This window comes from Camelus bactrianus, chromosome 32 (genome assembly GCF_048773025.1).
Source record: "Camelus bactrianus isolate YW-2024 breed Bactrian camel chromosome 32, ASM4877302v1, whole genome shotgun sequence".
Taxonomy (NCBI): Eukaryota; Metazoa; Chordata; class Mammalia; order Artiodactyla; family Camelidae; genus Camelus; species Camelus bactrianus.
The window spans coordinates 14,617,271-14,634,795 of record NC_133570.1 but is presented as its reverse complement, the minus strand read 5'-3'; the positions used below and the strand labels follow the sequence as shown (position 1 = coordinate 14,634,795).

The window sequence follows — 17,525 nt, the reverse complement described above, 5'->3', positions numbered from 1 at the left end:
GGAAAAATACAGAAATGAATAAAGGCATGAAAGAACGAATAAATGAAGACAAGGATGGGAAAATGGAAAGACCATGAATGAAAGAGTGAATATTTTTATTTGCTTGTTTAATGTAATAGTTGATACCTAAAATAATACATGGGACACATGTGAGTTATTAAACACACAAACAGAATGATCACCCTTGGCCCCACCACCACCTTAGAAAGTTACCAATAACTTGTACCTACTTATACCAGCGGTTGGTTTACCAAGCACAAACGCACCTGGGGAGCTTGACAACCACTGATACCCTCTGGGAGCCCGATGGGATTTGTCCGGAGTTTGATTTGGGCATCTGGATTTTTTCCCCGGGGCGGGGGTTGTTAATTAGGTTTATTTGTTTATTTTTAAGGGAGGCACTGGGGATTGAATCCAAGACCTCACTCTAAGCAGGCAGCTCTACCGCTGAGACATACCCTCCCTACCCTGGGCACCTGGATTTTTAAGAGGTTCCCAGGTGATTCTCGTGTGCAGCCAGGCTTATAATATCCCACTGACTCCGCCCCCCTCCTCCTTCCTCAGGTTCATCCCCGCCAGGTAACCACCATCCTGAATATCGTGTGGTGAACAATTCTTTTCCTCTTTCCTTCTGTTTCCAGGACTAGTAACGTTTGCAATTGAGCTCCCGCCCACCACACGGGGGCGTCAGAGAAAAAAACCACAGCCTCCTTTTTCCTCTCTGTGCGTCTAATAATCGCGCTGGAGGAGGCTTGGCCCTCGAGGCGCTCCGTCGTCGGCCCGTTGCCCCGGCAACGAACGGTGAAACGGCCGACGTAGGTGCACAGCTCCCCGAAGCCGAGCGAGCCAAGCAGGTCTTGCTGGAAGTCTGCGGGATCGCGGGTTGCAGCAGTCTTCGGAAACTCCGGGGCGCAGAGAAATGTGAGTCGGGACTTTGGGATCGGCCAGGAGCCGGCGCTGGGGCCCGGAGGCGCAGAGCGCCGCCGCAGGCGGCCCCGCGCTGGCGGGAAGCGCGCCCGCCGTCCCGGGACGCGAGGGCAGGGCGCCTGGGCGTTCGGCTCTCGTCCTCACTCTGCTCCCGGCGCGCTCTGAGGCGGACACTTTTGTCTGCAACCGCTTTCGTCGTCATATTTGCATGTTGAGGCTGAGGGAAGGATGCGACTTGTTCAAGGAGCAGCCCAGCTGGTGGGTGGCCCATCCGGGACCGGAATCTTAAGTGTCTTGACTTAAGTGCAAAGATTCATCCGCGGGCGGCTCACAGGGCAAGGAACAAAGTTTGTCAAGCTTGCCACAGTCTGAAGACAGGTCATAAACTGGCAGCCTCAGGCTCAGCTGGTCCGTAGACGCAGATTATTTTCCTCTGAGTTTGAGACTTGGTGTGGGCCCAGGTCTGTTTGCTTATTCAACAGAAGCTCCTTAAACCTTGTCATAGCCGGGCACTGTGAAGACCCTGCACGTGGGGACAGCTTTGGGACCAGGGGAAAAGGTGTCTGGAGTGAGACTGCTTTCAAGTCTCCAGTGGTGTCCCCAGATTGCTCTTTGATTTGCGCAAATCAATTTTTCTCTCCAGGTGCTAGCTTCTCCATCTGTAAAATGAAGGAGCTCCCTCCACGCTAACCCAGAACAGTTCCAGCTGTGACACCTGGCTTGGGCCCCTCTCTGGGGGTTGTCAAAGCCAGGGCATGTTGGTCCCAACAGGCAGCTCCTGCAGTCTTTAAAGCCTGGGCCCTCAGCTCAGACTGGCATGAATTAGGATCCCAGCGCTGACAAATTTCCTTTACTTCCTGGCTTTGTGATTTCTAGCAAGTCATTTTACCTCTTTGAACTTAACGGTTCCTCACTGGCCAAGTAAATAATGGTGTGATAGTAACAATGAAGAAAGTCATATATGTCGAGAACTTGGTACATATACATACTCTGTAAATTATTATCTCCGTTACTTTATGCAGAACATAGAAGTCCCCAGTGTGCTTGTCCAGCGTTGCCAGGACTGGTTCCCTGTCTGTCTGCAGTGCAGGGCCCTTGATGACTTCTGGCTCACAGCTGGGTGCAGTACAGGTTTACTAAAGTGGATGATTTGCAGCTCTGTTGGCAAGTCATTTTTTAAATTCTGATGCCTGGAGGTTCACACTAAGACTTTTTTGATTTAGTTGATTTGCAGTGGGAGCCCAGGTTCTACCAGGCGATTCCAGTGTACAGCCAGGGGGTGAGGCCCGTGCATTAAAGGGATGAGGGGTTGCAGCAGGCTACCTTTTTTTCCACTGCTGGTCTCCTCAGATGGCACTCCCCACACTGCCCTCCTCCTGGTGCAGCCGGAGGCTCCTGGATCAGCAGGCAGCGCGACAGCGACACCGAGAGCAGGAGGCCCGGCTGCGGCAGCAGTGGGATCAGAACAGCCGCTACTTCAAGGTGTCGGACATCTGTAGCTCCAAACAAGCGGAATGGAGCTCCAAGACCTCCTACCAGCGGAGGTAACTGTGGTGACCGCGACTGGTGAGAGCTGAAGGGCCACTTGCTGATCAGATGTGACCTTAAAGACCTGGGGGAGTGTGGCTGGCCAGCATGCGGTCTCAAGGGATTTGCGGGACCACGCAGATTACCTGCACGGTGATGTTTTTCCAACTGGAAATTGAAAAAAAGATCATCAGTGAAGTAACACATTTACGCTGAAAAACATAAAATGACAAAAAATGCATGTAGAATCTGGACGTCTCCTTGTAACCCCAAATCCCCAGGAGAGAACCACAATTAACAGTTTGATGCATATCCTCCCATACTTCTCCCCATTTGTGTTTGTGTGTGAATATATTTACACATATATGCCCATTTGTATAGAAATACATGTGAAAACATGGAAGTTAAAAGCATAGGCTTTGAGGGGGGTGGATAGCTCAGTGGTAGAATGCATTCCTAGCATGCACGAGGTCCTGGGTTCAATCAGCCATTAAAATCAATCAATCAATCAATCAATCAATCAAATTACTCTTCCCCTAAAACAAAAAGTTAAAAAAAAAAAGCATAGGCTTTGGAGTCAGACAGACCTAGATGGACACCTGCTATATGAATGAGCCTCAGTTTCCTCATCAGGGAAATGGGGCTGAAACAGAATTACTTTATAGGATTTCTGTGATGATTAATATAACACCGTCCATGTATGTAGTACCTGGTATGCGGTAACTGCTCAAATAATATTAGCTAGCACTCTTATCATATGCATATATAAGCTCACTATATGTTTCTTATTGCAAAAGTAAGATTCTGTTATGCACAGTGCTCCACCACCTGCTCTCTTCACTTTGGCCAGAGGACACCTCCCATGTCACCAGGTTATGTCCGCCTCAGCGTCTTTCACCCACACGGCAGAGCGTTGCGTTCCCCGTGTGGCTGCTTCACGGCTGGTTTATGGTGGCTCCTTCTCCCCCAGCATGCACGCCTACCAGAGGGAGAAGATGAAGGAGGAGGGGAGGAGGCGTCTGGAGGCCCGACGGCAGAGACTCAGGCAGCTTCTGCTGGAGGAGCAGGACCTGCTGGCCCGAGAACTGGAGGAGCTGAGGCTGAGCATGAACTTGAGGGAAAGAAGAATCCGGGAGCGGCACGAGAATCTGAAGTCAGCCCGAGAAGAGCAAAGGAAACTGGTAACTTCACGGAGCAGGTGTCCCCAGCCTGTCAGGGATGCCATGTGGGGTCACCCTCGGGTGCTCTGAGCTGACAAAACTGCAGTTCACTCCAGAGCCAGCCAGGAAAAGCGCTTACTCTGATTTCTTCGTTTCCATGAGTCATCTCTATTCTCTATGGCCCCTTAAATCATCACATCTGAGTCCTTTTTCTTATTCTAGTTCTGTGGTCCCACAAAGGGCTGGGACGGGTATATCTTATCTTCCAAAGTAGTTGTGTGATGGTGAGCCCCCGTCTGTGTTTTTAAGCCTGCTGTGTATTTTGATACAGATCTTTAGCATCTTGGACCCATCAGTAGCATTGTCACTAGTGTAAGAGTCATTTGTTGGTGCTGTGCGGTTCCAGTCAGGCGTCTGGCTCCCAGCACAGTGGGTCTGAGGCGTTCTGCACGGCAGGTGCCAGTGGAGGGGCTCTTAGCCTGAGCTGACTTCCACTGTTGGGTTATCCAGAATGTCAGCGGATTGGAAAAGCAACATCAGGCTTCCCTCTTTGTGTTTTCTTGACAGATTGCTGAACAACTTTTGTATGAACACTGGAAAAAGAACGACCCCAAACTTCGAGAGGTAAAAACCAAGGAGTTCTTTTTGTTGATTTGCCTAAGTAGATGAAATCATGTTTCCCGTCTTGTTTTCAGACTTGCATCTTGTGCTGGGGTGAAACAGAACACTACAGCCACTTTGAAAAAAGCACCCCGGCAGATCGGTTTCATTCGGTTGTTTAGAAGCTACAAGTGGCTGGGAGGTTGGGACATCAGATAGGGTGGGGGAACACCAAGAGCTGAGGCTGGGTAGGCAGACAGGGCCACCCTGGACGGCCTTGTGTGGCCGTCCCCTGGAAGCACTGGGGAGTGCCTTTGTGATTTTAAGCAGAGGTGTAGCAGGGTCCCAGCTGAATTTTGGGGAGCAGCAGTTTCAGCAGCAGTGTTGAGGTGGGCAGGAAGGGGGGTTGTCAATTAAGTGGTTGCCACTGCAGCCCAGGTGAGTGACGGTCAAGGTCTGAACTGGGGTGGCAGGAGGAAGGGGGACCAGTCTCCAAGTGCTCTGGGCGAGGAGAGAGGGAGACATCTTGGCTGGGGTGACATCGTTCAGCGGAGATTGGGCTGGAGTGAGAGAATCCCATGACGAGTATCATTCATTTACTTCAGTTCACAATTTGTGTATCTGTTTAGTGGTGTTAACTGATGTATCCATAATTACACGGAGAAATTGCCAGTCACAAGTGATAGCAGTAAACCAGGGGACGACGCCTGTCCCCCGCCATCTGTCGATTTCAGTGGAGGCTCCAAAGTCATGTATGCAAATGTTTATTCAGAACATTCAAGTTAGTTGCAAATGTTTACATTTTTAAGTTGAGAAAGAAATTTAAAAATTCTGTAAACAATTTCCCAAACAAAAGCTTTTGGACAGTGTTGTAATTCATTTTCTGATCCAAAAAATGGTTTAAGTCCAAATCTCTTTGTAATACCCCGAATTTGTTGCATCTCTTGATGCAAGGCGTGCATGTTTTCACAGCTGCCGCTTTGTGGAGGAAGTGCTGGGGAGCCAGGCCAAAGGTTGAGTCTGCTCCTCACCCAGCTCCTGCTGCCCCGGGGCCTGGCGGGCTTTAGACCAAACAGGGTGGCCTTTGCGATTGGATTTCTATGTCAGTGTCTGCTGACCTGTTCCCATTTAGCCCCAAGGCTACCAGGAGAAGTTTCTGCTACTTTGTTCCAACTCTTAATGTGTTTAGAATTGCCTGGTCCTTTGCTTTCCTAATTGACTTGCATTCAGACTGTGTCATGTTGGGTCTTACATGTACCTCCTTGTAAGACGCCTGGGCCGCATTCGAGGGCATGGTGCTGTGCGCTGCAGTGAGTGTCTGTCTGATGAACCAGTGAGGAAGCTAATGTTCTCCCTCTTCTCATCCTCAGATTGAACTAGACCTTCACAGGAAGCATGTGATAAACTCTTGGGAAACACAGAAAGAAGAAAAAAGACAGGTGTGGTATATGGCTTTGGCAGTAGTCCCACGTGCTGTAGTGGGAGACATGCCCTTGAATTTGTTCCTTGTTTTGGTGTTAATAACTCCAGTCCAGGAATAGACTTTTTCTCCGTTTACTTAACATGTTAAAACTGAATGTTTGTTGCTCTTACATGGACTAGAATCCTATGTGATCACTCCCGGGGCAGGGTGAGACCAGGAGACCAGCGCTGGCCGATGGTAGATGGAACATGCATCCTTAAGGTGGTTTTTGTTGCTGGCACCCTCTTTTGGTGTAATTTGCATCATAAAGGTTACATCACTGGTTTACAGCAGCCTCTGGGCATAAAAGTCCACACCTCCATGGACCTACTGCTTTGCCTCTGGGTTCACTTTGGAAAGTGTTTTGTTGACTTGTGGGAGGGGAAGGGACCCCGGGGTTCTCGAGTCCCTCCTCCGTGCCAGGCATTGTGCTGAGTGCCCGCCCAGCCTCATCTCTGAGGGCAGCACCACTCCCGTGCTTCCCCCAGGGAGAACCGAGCCCAGGAAGATGCACCCTCGCCAGGTCACACAGCTTACATGTGGCACGGCCTCTCGGGTGTGGACGCGTGGGAATGAGGACCAGGCCCTGGATCTTTACTAACTCCGTGCTACAGACACTGACCCCTGGTTCCTTTGGCCCCATGCAGCAAGACACTGCCAAAGAGGAAGAGGAAAAGCAGTGTGAAAATGAGTATGAGACAGCCCGGAGGGAAGCGCTGGAACGGATGAGAGCCGAGGAGGAGAGGAGGCAGCTGGAGGGGAAGCTGCAGGCGGAGGCGCTGCGCCAGCAGATGGAGGAGCTGAAGGTGAAGGAGATGGAGGTAAGGGTCAGCCCGACCGCCAGGGCCTCGCCTGCAGCTGCTGCTTGTTACAAGTGGGCACTTAGAAAGCTGCTCTAAACAGAGATCCTGTCGGGGAGGTGGTTCTGAGAAGTGGACCGACCCTGGGTTCCCCCTCCTGACGTGCATTCCCCCGTGTGGTCCTTCCATTCTCCCAGCTCGTGTGCCCAGGTTCTGCAGCGTGAACGCTCAGGAGAGAGCACCTGTCCTCTCAGGCGTGCGTAGAGACCTGCTGTGAGAGCCTCCTTAGAGCCTGGGCTGTAAGTGCACTAAGTAGACTGCACCCAGGCTGACGATCCGGCGCTCAGCTCTCCCGGCAGCAGGTTGCGGGTGCCAGGGCACAAGCCATGAGGCTCTTTGGCTCAGGAGGCTGTTTTGAGAGTGCTGTGCAGTTTCTCTGAGGGGCTGGATCTTCCCAGTCGGGCGAGGGGAGCACCCCCTCGCCCCGTCCCCAGGCCTGAATGATCAAAGAACTAGATCTTACTCCAGGTGCTGAGCCCTGGGCTGGCCGTTCGAGGTGCTGCTGGGAGCAAGGCCCACAGTCCTGGCCTTCATGGTGGGAGCTGTGTCAGGTGGGGAGACAGATGTTAATCACAGTAAGGCGTGGACTGTGCAGGGTCCTGTGGGAGCTCGAGCAGGGGGCTCAGCCTTGTCGGTGGGGCTGGGAAAGGCCTCAGGGCCCTGGAGGCGGGAGGGGGTTCTGAGCACCAGGTGGCCAGGTCGTCCTGTCATGTCATGGCAGCTGCAGATGGAGAGGAGGGATGGAGGAAGCTGTGAGTCTGAGGAGCGTAACTGGGTTTACTGTCTCACAACCACAGGCCACGAAACTGAAGAAGGTGCAGGAGAATCTGCTGAAGCAGCGCTGGGAGCTGGAGAGGCTGGAGGAAGAGAGGAAGCAGATGGCGGCCCTGCGGCAGAAGGCAGAACTGGGGTGCGTGTGGGAAGAGCCCCCAGCCCCTCGCCTGTGCTTCCCCGGCGGGCCGGTCTCTCCCTTCCTCAGACTTGCACTGGTGTCCCTGAAGCCAGGAGGGATACAGTCTATAGAAAGTAGCCATCTAACCTGTTTAATTCTTTATGAAACACTGAAGGCAAACCGTATTTTCTCATTTCTAGACGCTTTTTGAGACATCAGTATAACGTGCAACTCAACAGACGTACACGGCAGATCCAAGAGGAATTGGTGAGTCTGAAGTGACAGCCTGGGGTTTCTTCCATCTTTGAAAACTGTTTTCCATTGCTCAGTAATGAGTGTGTTCTCGTAAGAAAACACCAAGTGAGATTCCCCATTGACCAGCAGCGCCCGCAGTCCAGGCCCCTCCCCAGAGCTGTCTGTCTGGGTATGCATCTTTCTGGATATACAGTTGACTCTTGAACCACATGGGGGCTAAGCTCCCCCGTCCCCCCCAGCAGTCGGAAATCCTGGTTCTGCCGTCTCTGCCTCAGACACAAAGGCACTGATAAATATCTCACCCAAGGGCAGGGAGCTGAAACGGCTCGGTCAGAATCAGGACTCAAACCCCAGTTCATTTGAGTCCACATACTACAGTCTCTAATCAGACGCTTTTCTGCACATTTGGTTAGTTTAAAGATCTGTAAAATGAAAACACAAGTGCTGTACTTAATGGAAAAAACCTGTAAGTGGACCCACACTGTTCAGGCCCACGTTGTTGAAGAGTCAACTGTATTTACACGCACATGCATACACGGAGGCGGTGAGTTTGGGGGATTTTTTGGTTTTGTTTTTAACTGTGCTGGAAGCGGCAGTGTCCAGCATATCTACCTAACAGTAGACCTTAGCCTTTAGGATCCGTGTTCTTAGATCGAGTTTGTTCTTTTTTGACTAGCTGTTCGGTATTCTTGGCAGCTATTCTGATGGGCTCCCTCAGTGAGACCGGACAGGAGAGTGGCCCTTCACCTGGCCAGCTTCCCTCTTACAGGGCAGCTCAGTCAGCATTTTGTGCAGCCTGTGGGATTGCTGCTGGATTCTGTTCTGAAAAGCTGTACTCCCAGACGTGTCCAGGGGCAGGGACATGCGTGTGGTGGCAGAGGGTCTCTCCCTGTGGGCAGAGAGGAGCTCCTGGGCCCCTGTGGCACCTAAACCGTCCCTAAGCGATCATACCCGGGCAGCTCTGGAAGCAGCCCACATCCTCCCGTCTGTATGGAGAGCATTAGGAAGCATCAAGAATGCCTGTTTTCAGTGCCAGTCAATCAACTGATCAGTCAGTCCCAGACAGGAGAGGAGCTGGCAGGGGCATAAAGCGGCGCTGCCTGTGGGGCAGGGCACCCGGCCCACGGCACTTCCTCCTCTTCCTCCAGGAGGCGGACAGGCGCATCCTGCAGGCGCTGCTGGAGGAGGAGGACGAAAACCAGCGCGCGCACCTGGCCCGGCGGGAGCAGGCCCTGGCTGACGTGGCGTGGATGAAGCAGGTCATCGAGGAGCAGCTGCAGCTGGAGAGGGAGCGGGAGGCAGAGCTACAGACTCTGCTGAGGTGAGAGGTGGCGTCCTGGCCTCTCCTCTGGTACCTGGATCCCTGCAGGTCAGCAGGTCGCCGTGAGGGTCGCCTGCTGTTGTTAAAACGCCCGACCTTGTTACTCGGTCCATCTGGTCCATCATTCGTGGGGCGCACATCCTTGCTAATGGACCTGGCTTGCGGGGTGTCTCCCTCGGGTTATGTCAGGTGGAAGCTGTTAGGGCTTAGAGTAAGGATTTGTGCATCTGAAATCTTAGAAATTCGAAAGGAAATTTTTATAGATCTCAGAGATGTTGAATGCTTCTTGGGTCTATGTAAATAGATCTGGATCCTAAAATTTAGATTGAAGTAATGCGGTAACAGGTAACATTTGCTGAGCACTTACTGTGTGCCAGACACTGTGTTCAGTGCTTAACTGTCCTCATCCGGTTTAATCCTGACATCCAGCCAAGTGCTAGGGTCACAGAGTTCTTGGGTCACGGGGACTTGAGGTGGTCACTCACTTGTCCCAGGTCACGGTGAGCTAGAGTGACCCCAGGAACATGGTGACAGAGCTCAGGCACCTGCAGTGCCCTCCTCCTCCCCAGAGTCCCGATGGTTTCAGTCACTTCAGTGTTTAAATGTCCTGGGTGCCCGTCATCACAAGTGCTTTCTGTAAGGAGGTGGAGTTTGAAAAAAGGAAACTTAAAGTACTTACGACAGTGATGCTGTGACGCTGTCCTTAACTGGCGTCTGCTGAAGGCCTGTGTGAAGGCTGGCCCCGCAGAGGCGTGTGTGACCTGGTGCTCTGCAGCCCTGTTGGTTCTTTGGTTGTCTTCTGCCGTCGGTGGTGGTAAGGAGCCTGCTGTCATCCGCTCCGTGTCTCCCTAGGGAGGAGGCCAAGGAAATGTGGGAGAAGAGAGAGGCAGAGTGGGCCCGTGAGAGGAGCGCTCGAGACCGGCTGATGAGCGAGGTAATGGTCCCGGCTGCAAGGGACGTGGGCCAGCCTGGGGCGGGGGCCGGGGAGTTAGCAGCCACTGCCGACCCTGCCAGATGTCCTGGGAACCGAGTCCCCTCTGGTTATTTTTAGTAGACTTTTAATATCATTATAAAAGTAATACAAGCTTATTAAAAAGAATTCAGTATAGAAAAGTAAAAACAAAAAAAAGTCACCCAGACTCCCATCACCCGCATAGCCACTCTTCATTTCCTTCTGTGCTGCTGTTTCCATGGTGGACAGCATAGCGCTTCAGTTACACGTGTATATATACTTTGTCATTACAGGTTATTACAAGCTATTGAACATAGTTCCCTGTGCTGTACAGCCGGACTTTATTGTTTATTTTATATGTAGTAGTTTGTATCTGCTAAATGCAAACTCTTAATTTATCCTTCCCCACCCCCTCCTCCCCTTTGGTAACCGTAAGTTTATTTTCTATGTCTGTGAGTCTGTTTCTGTTTTGTAAATAAGTTCATTTGTGTCATTTTTCTAAGATTCTACATATAAGTGATGTATTTGTCTTTCTCTGTCTGACTTACTTTGCTTAGCATGGTAATGTCTAGGTCCATTTGCTGCAAATGGCATTATTTCATTCTTTTTTAATGGCTGAGTAGTATTTCATTGTATAGATACATATATATACACACACACCATAATTTCTTTATTCTGTCATCTGTCAATAGACATTTGAGTTGCTTCCATGTCTTGGCTGTTGTAAATAATGCCGCTGTGAACATTGGGGTGCATGTATCTTTTCAAATTTGGGTTTTCTCCAGATAAATGCGCAGGAATGGAATTGCTGAATCATATGGTAACTATTTTTAGTTTTTAAGGAAAGTTATCTTAAGGTGGGTTAAAATGGGAATTATATTCTGCAGGCCAGCATGCTACATTTTAGAATCCATGGGAAATCAGGCCCCAACTGATGCTTCTCCCTTACATGAATACCAGATATTCCTGAGCATCTTCTGATTCCCCCTCATTTAAAATGTTCCTCCTCATCGTGGAAATGTTACATGCCCCCTCTGGAGAGCATGACTGTTGGTTATGGCAGGTGGCCTCCCACTGTTCCTAGTTCCCAAGTCCTGACCCTGATCTGGATGTGATCTTGCGCTGTGGCCAAGTCTCAAACACAGCAGGTTTCAGCTGCTCTGAGCAGTAAGTTTACATCCACGAGGTTGGCAGGGTGACTCAGACTCTAACTCTGGTCATCTGCGTGGCTTGTGGTTTCTTTCTTTCTCTAGTACTGATAGAGAGAGCTGTGCGTGCGCCCTGGGAAGGGAGCTCTGCCCCGCCTGCCCTCACCTCTGGTGCTCGGTGTCTCCGTGCACACAGTCTGCGCGCACCCTGTTTGTGACGGGTGTGGTGGGGCCGTGGCTGATCCTGTAGCCTGGCTTGCCTTCGTCTGGTGCGTCCGGGCCTGAGGCTGAGGACTAGGCTGCGTCTCGGTGTCGCTGCAGCTGCAGACGGTCCACAGCTGGTAGAACAGGCACCTATTAAAGTCTAACTGACACCCTCCCCTTTTCTTTCTGCTGAGGCTAGGTTCTGACAGGGAGACAACAACAAATACAGGAGAAGATTGAACAAAACCGACAGGCGCAAGAGGAATCCCTCAGACACAGGGAGCAACTCATTCAAAATCTTGAGGAGGCAAGAGAGTCAGCTCGTCGTGAGAAGGAGGAGAGCGAAGAACTGAAGTCAGCCAGGAAGCGGGAGCTGGAAGCCCAGGTGGGGCTAAGCCCTGGGCCGGGGAGGAGGCCCCAGTGAGGGGATGAGAGCGGCGGGCAGCAGGCCCTGCCAGGGCTCCCGCGTCCTCATGGCACAGGTCACAGAGACCCTGACTTCCTCCACAGCCTGGACCTTGTCCAGGAAGCCCACATCTTGGGGCTCAGGGCATCCCTTTTTTTATTTTCCGCGGGAACCCTGCCCCTCCCGATTGTAGCTCCAGCTCCACTCCAGGTCTCCGTGTCAGGTGGGAGCAAGACTGCCGTGACTGTCCCTCATCTTGCTCTCTTGTCTGCATCTGCAGGCAGGTGGCTCACTGGCCCCGGGACTTTTTTAATTCAATTGAGTACGTAAGAGTTAACACAAAAGAATCTTCCAAACACACAGTCACGTCCAGAGCTTTTTATAAGGTACATAGTACCACACACATAGCCTCTCTGGTGCCGGGAATGTCCTTCCTGTGAGGGCACCGCCGCCACTCGTGCTGAGTGCTGATGCTCCAGCAGGGGGACCCCAGCTGTCCCTCCGGATTGGAGGCAGCATTCTGCCCCGTAGCCAGTCCCGGGGTGACTTTGCCCTTGGTGCCCAGGTTGCAGAGCGCCAGCTGCAGGCGTGGGAAGCAGAACAGCAGGAGGAGGAGGAGGAAGAGGAGGTGAGGCAGGCAGAGCAGCTCACGGATGCCCTGCTGCAGCAGGAGGCAAAGATGATGGCCCAGCAGGGCTACCAGCCCAAGGTAGGGAGCCGGCCGGGGATGGGTGCTGCCACCGCGCCGCTCAGCCCGGCCCTGCTCTCCCAGGCCTGTTCACAGGGCTCAGTGGTGCTTCCCAGCAGCTCGTATTCTTCCCTGCTCCTCTTCTCTTGTATTTCTTCCTTTCTCAGCTGGTAGGGAACCTCAACATGGAGTCTGTTTCAGTCCTTGGTTGGGCCTCAAACAGGCCTTGGTTGCTCTGGCTGCTGCCTCTGTAGCCCAGGGACTCTGATCCTGACAGCTCAGCGGCCTGCCTGGCAACCTTGTTGGGGACAGAGTGCACTCCAAGAAGGGCCTTGGCACGGCTGGTGAGGGCTGGGGGCGCAGTGGTGCTGGGTCCCATTTGTCCAGACGGCAGAGCCTGGCCAGGGGAACAGGGCCTGGTTCCCTTCCTCTCCTGCTCTCGGCACCTCTGGACCTCTTCTCTCCTTTCCCTGTCTCTCAAAGTACTCGAGTGACCCCCAGTGCAGGGTGCCAGGGGAGCACAGAGAAGCAAAGGCCGTCACCCCTGCTTCCAGGGAGCTGATGAGTAAAGCACCTGGGAACTGACTGAGGGCCCAGCGGGTGTGTCTCCTCTGCCCCTCCTTTACCAGGCCCCTCTGGCCACCTTGCTGCTCTAAAGCGCTGCCAGACAGAGGCTGGCTCCCTCGTGGTCAGATCAGTCTGGGAAGCTGATGGAACAGTCAGAGCAGGTGCTCCGGCCGCTGCAGAGCCTCAGGGTCCTGACTGGCTGGAGCTCCTGAGGTGCAGGGAACGGCATGTTCTTTTCTTCTTTTTTCTTTTTATGTATCTATTTTTTATTGAAGTATAGTTGATTTACAATATCGTGTTAGTTTCTGGTGTACAGCACAGTGATTCAATTATATATATATGTGTGTGTGTATATCTCTCTCTCTATATATATAAATGTATTCTTTTCCATATTCTTTTCCATTATGGTCTATTACAGGATATTGATTATGGTTCCCTGTGCTATACAGGACCTTGCTGTTTATGCATTTTCTAAACTTAATTAATCATGGATCAGTAAGTGTCTCAGGTCAAGGTGTCCCAGAGCCATGTGAATTGTTACTTAGGGCTGGTGCTGAAAAAAAAAATAAGGTGCCTCATTTATGGCTTAGGGTCAAAGACATTTTAGCTGTAAATGAAAACAGCCATATATACTGTGTTTTTAGCTCTTGAAATGAGATTAATTTCCAGTGCTCCAGAGACTCCTGACCTAATCAGTCTTATGGTTTCTTTCTTGTCTCAGCCTTACGGACATCCCAGAATTGCTTGGAACTGACGCCGTTGGTACCGTAAGCACAGAGAGCCAGGATGGTGAGATCTCGGATATGCAGCTGCCAGACAGTTTTATATGTTCTGTTCTCGTGTTCGGGTCACTGTAACATAGCTCACCGAGCCTGTTCAGGTTCACAGTTAAACAGAGCAAGGGTCTGGCCGGACTTCAAGGTGTGCTGGATAAGCCGCACCAGCAAGAGGCCCTTTCCTGCCCTTCTTATCCCAGAAAGGGGCTTTATACTCACATGCTGGCAGTGCTGTCACAGTCTTGTAATATATTTATAAGTAACAGAAGATTCTAAATCAATGCCAGGAGTTACAAGTTGTGTTCCATGACCAGATACGTGGTTTCCTGTTGTCTTACCCCTAACTGTCAGCCTCCAGTGAGGACTCCAGCCAGAGATAGAAATTTTAAAATTTTTAAAAATTGCCATTTAAATTTATTCTATTGAAAATAAACTTGCGGGTCTTGGTGTAGTTTATTAATTTCAGGGTTTATTAATGTAGTGGTCCCGAAAGGATCACATCTGGTTTTCTGGAAGAAAAGAACGATGAAATTTGACAGTCTGATGTGGTCCATGGATGCTTTCTGGAAAGGTGGTGAGATATGAGTCTTTCTTCCTTTAAAAATTAGCATTTTGGTAGAATGTCCATAGGGCACTGCATGGCAGGGGAGTGATCCCAACATGTATGTAACAGCCTCAGAAGGTCACCTGGTTGGCTGACCTGGCAGGACGCCTTGGACCTCCGGTGTCTGAGGAAGGGCTCAGCTCTGCGCAGCCTTCTGGGATTTATGTGCCCAGAGGAAGGGGCGCCGAACCTGAAGAAACTAGATCAGACTCAACCACAGATCAGCCAAAAATTTCTCTTCCCACTGTTCTATCAATGGGACATTGTTCTAGATTAATCTCTATAAATAACTGTAAATTCCTTGCAGCAATAATCATATTTTTATGACTTGCATTTTTTTTCATACTCTTCCTCTGAGGTTTCAGTTTTCATTATATTGTGTTCCGGATTCCATCTCTCAGTAAATTATAGCTAATTACAGGGCTGTGTTCCAGGTTATTAAAAACCAGAGTTTATTAAAAAAAAAAATCTCCAGTCTAAAAGCAGTATTGCTGTTCACTTCCATTGTGCTGTAAAAACAAATTGAGCTGCATACTGCATCCTTAATCTGTTCTTCATTTCCTTGTCTTAAATTTCTTTGGATGTGATCCCCTGAGCACCACTTTCATTATGCACGCTCGTATTTACTTCCCGTTTCAGATGTTCATTAATTGTGAAATAAAGTTCCAGACTGACGGCATTGCTTCCAAGCTTTGTCACTGTTGTTTTTCTTAATTGCTGCAACGTGGGTTGCATAGAATGATAGGTTTATTACTGATTAAATCCACACCTCTTACAGGTTTGGATATTTTCTATGACTGGTCACATTTTCTAGGTTATATTAATTTTTCTTCTGAAAGTGGTCTTATCTCCCCTCTCACTTCCACTGGAGTCTCTTCTAAGTAAACCACAGAATTACTGGCCATCATACATGTTTTGAGCTCCAGGATAGGATGGATGTGGACAGAATGCCTGTTAAATAGGCACTCACATATGTACTGAATAGTTTTTATTTCTTTGTGTTTTTTGTTTTTGAAGCCTGGGAGTAATCTTATTAGCATTAAAGATTATATTATACTGGTTCTCTACCCTAATATATTTAAATGTTTTCCTCTCTCAACTGAGCCTCAGTCTTTGTTTCCAGATTTAGAGCTTCCACCGTCTACTGTTTCTGGTATAGCACATACTCTTCTTAGCTCGTGTGTGTTGATTGTGTTGTGGCTGTATATACACATATATTGGTTTTATTATTCTTAAGTGCCTTTTCCTACTTACTATAAAACGAATGACTTATAGATCATTGTGCAGCAGATGCTTCTACAAAGTTCAGTTCATTTAGAAGAGATGGTGTTGAAGCCACTCCTAATACGTTCTGTATGTGAACAGCTTTTCCTCTTTTTGGTCACTCAGCACATGCTCTCTCTAGGGAGGATGCACTGCTAGGCCTGGGGCAGGTGCACAGCTGAACAAGAACAGGGACAGGAATCAAGAAAGTACACAGGTGAGCAGGCGGCACTGGCAGGCCCAGAGCCAGTCATAACTCACGGACCGAAGGAACCATTGGTGCAATAAATACATTCAGTACATCCATAGTTCATTATGGATATAAGGAGTATTTTTTTAGGTAGTGTTGTCTTCATGAAATACAGAGCATCATTATAACGCCTTCAAAAGCATTAGCCTTAGCAATGCCTGCTGACCCTGACGAAACTCAGCCATGAAGCCACGTGGAGTTTTAGGGAGTTTGACATTGTCATGTCTTCATTTTAGAGGGGTATTTACTTTATGACTTAATGATCACTCAGAAGTTCTAAAAGGGAACTTTAGGGAAAAAATATCTACCTCAAAGGATGCAAACGTGGTTTTTAACAACTTGTTTGTTTTATAGATTTTTTTTTTTTATCGAGTTGAAAAGTTCCTCTCTGTTCTTCATTTACTGACAAGTTTTATCATAATTGGCTGTTGGATTTCTTCAGATGCTTTTTCTGCATCTGTTGATATGGTCATGTAATTTTTCTTTTTCAGATTGCTAATGTAATGGATTATATTAATTGAAATTTGAATGTTGAACCAGTCTTACACATGTGGGGTAAATCTCACTTGGTTGTGGTGTGTAATTCTTTTTGTACTTTATTAGATTCAATTTGCTAATATTTTGTTGAGGATTTTTGCATCTATGTTTCTTGGGAGACATTGTTCTGTAGTTTTCTTGTAATGTCTTTATCTAGTTTTGGTTTTTGGGTAATGCTGGCCTCATTGAATGGGTTAGGAAGTATTCCCTCTGCTTCAATCTTTTGGAAGAGATTGTAGGGACCCGGTATACTCTCTTCCTTAAATGTTTGGTAAAATTCACCAATGAACCCACCTGGGCCTGGTGCTTTATATTTTGGAAGGTTATTAATTACCGATTCAATTTATTTAATAGATGTAGGCCTACTCAGGTTGTCTGTTTCTTCTTGTGTGAATGAAGTCCATTTCATCTAGGTTATGAAATCTGTGGGCACAGAGTTGTTCACAGTGTTCTTTTATTATCCTTTTGATGTCCATGGGCCCTGTAGTGATGTTCCCTCTTCCTTTCTGATATTAGTAATTTGTATCTTCTTTACTTAGCCTGGCGAGAGGGTTATCGATTTATTGATCTTTTAACCATCTTTTGGTTTTGTTCATTTTTCTCTGTTGATTTCCTTTTCAGTTTCATTGATTTCTGCTCTAATTCTTACTATTTCTTTTTTTATTGTTTGCTTTGGATTTAATTTGCTCTTTTTCTAGTTTCCTAGTAAGGTAGAAGTTTAAACTGATTTTAGATCTTTATTCTTTTCTAACATATGCATTTAATTCTATACATTTCTCTCTAAGCACTGCTTTCACTGCATCCCACACATTTTGATAAGTTGTGTTTTCATTTTCATCTGGTTTAAAATATTTTTAAATATCTCTTGAGATTTCTCCTTTGACTTGTTTTATTTAGAAGTGTGTTACTGATTTTTCTAGTTTAATTCCAGTGTGATCTGAGAGCAGACATTGTATGAGTTCTGTTCTCCTAAATTTGTTATTTTATGGTTTTGATTTTTTAAAACACATAGCTGCAATCATTTCTTATTGCTATACATAGTTTATTGTGTAAATATATTATTTATCCACTATCATTTGTTTGGCTTCTAATTTTTTCCTTTTAAAAATTGTGTTTGTATAAACGT

At 48.6% G+C, this 17,525-nt stretch overlaps 1 protein-coding gene across 2 annotated transcripts; it reads left to right on the top strand.

Annotated features, from left to right (window-relative positions):
• Positions 1 to 781: 781 nt before the first annotated feature.
• TCHP (trichoplein keratin filament binding) lies at positions 782 to 17,471 on the top strand. 2 transcript variants are annotated; one of them, XM_010963586.3, is made up of 13 exons: positions 782 to 921; positions 2,278 to 2,471; positions 3,425 to 3,635; positions 4,182 to 4,238; positions 5,585 to 5,653; positions 6,324 to 6,497; positions 7,334 to 7,446; positions 7,629 to 7,695; positions 8,832 to 9,004; positions 9,857 to 9,938; positions 11,508 to 11,693; positions 12,280 to 12,423; positions 13,691 to 17,471. In XM_010963586.3, the coding sequence occupies exons 2-13, from the start codon at positions 2,278 to 2,280 to the stop codon at positions 13,721 to 13,723; spliced, it is 1,503 nt and encodes a 500-aa protein (XP_010961888.1). In that variant the 5' UTR covers positions 782 to 921; the 3' UTR covers positions 13,724 to 17,471. The 2 variants fall into 2 exon arrangements, with proteins under 2 accessions (XP_010961888.1, XP_074212245.1); XM_074356144.1 differs by lacking the exon at positions 2,278 to 2,471 and having other exon boundaries at positions 803 to 921.
• Positions 17,472 to 17,525: the final 54 nt, after the last annotated feature.

Excerpts from the sequence above, each read along its gene's own strand:
- TCHP (XM_010963586.3), top strand. The coding sequence starts at position 2,278 with ATGGCACTCCCCACACTGCCCTCCTCCTGGTGCAGCCGGAGGCTCCTG. Across the intron at positions 4,239-5,584 it reads ACGACCCCAAACTTCGAGAG|ATTGAACTAGACCTTCACAG; the intron begins GTAAAAACCAAG and ends TCTCATCCTCAG. Across the intron at positions 12,424-13,690 it reads AGCAGGGCTACCAGCCCAAG|CCTTACGGACATCCCAGAAT; the intron begins GTAGGGAGCCGG and ends TTCTTGTCTCAG.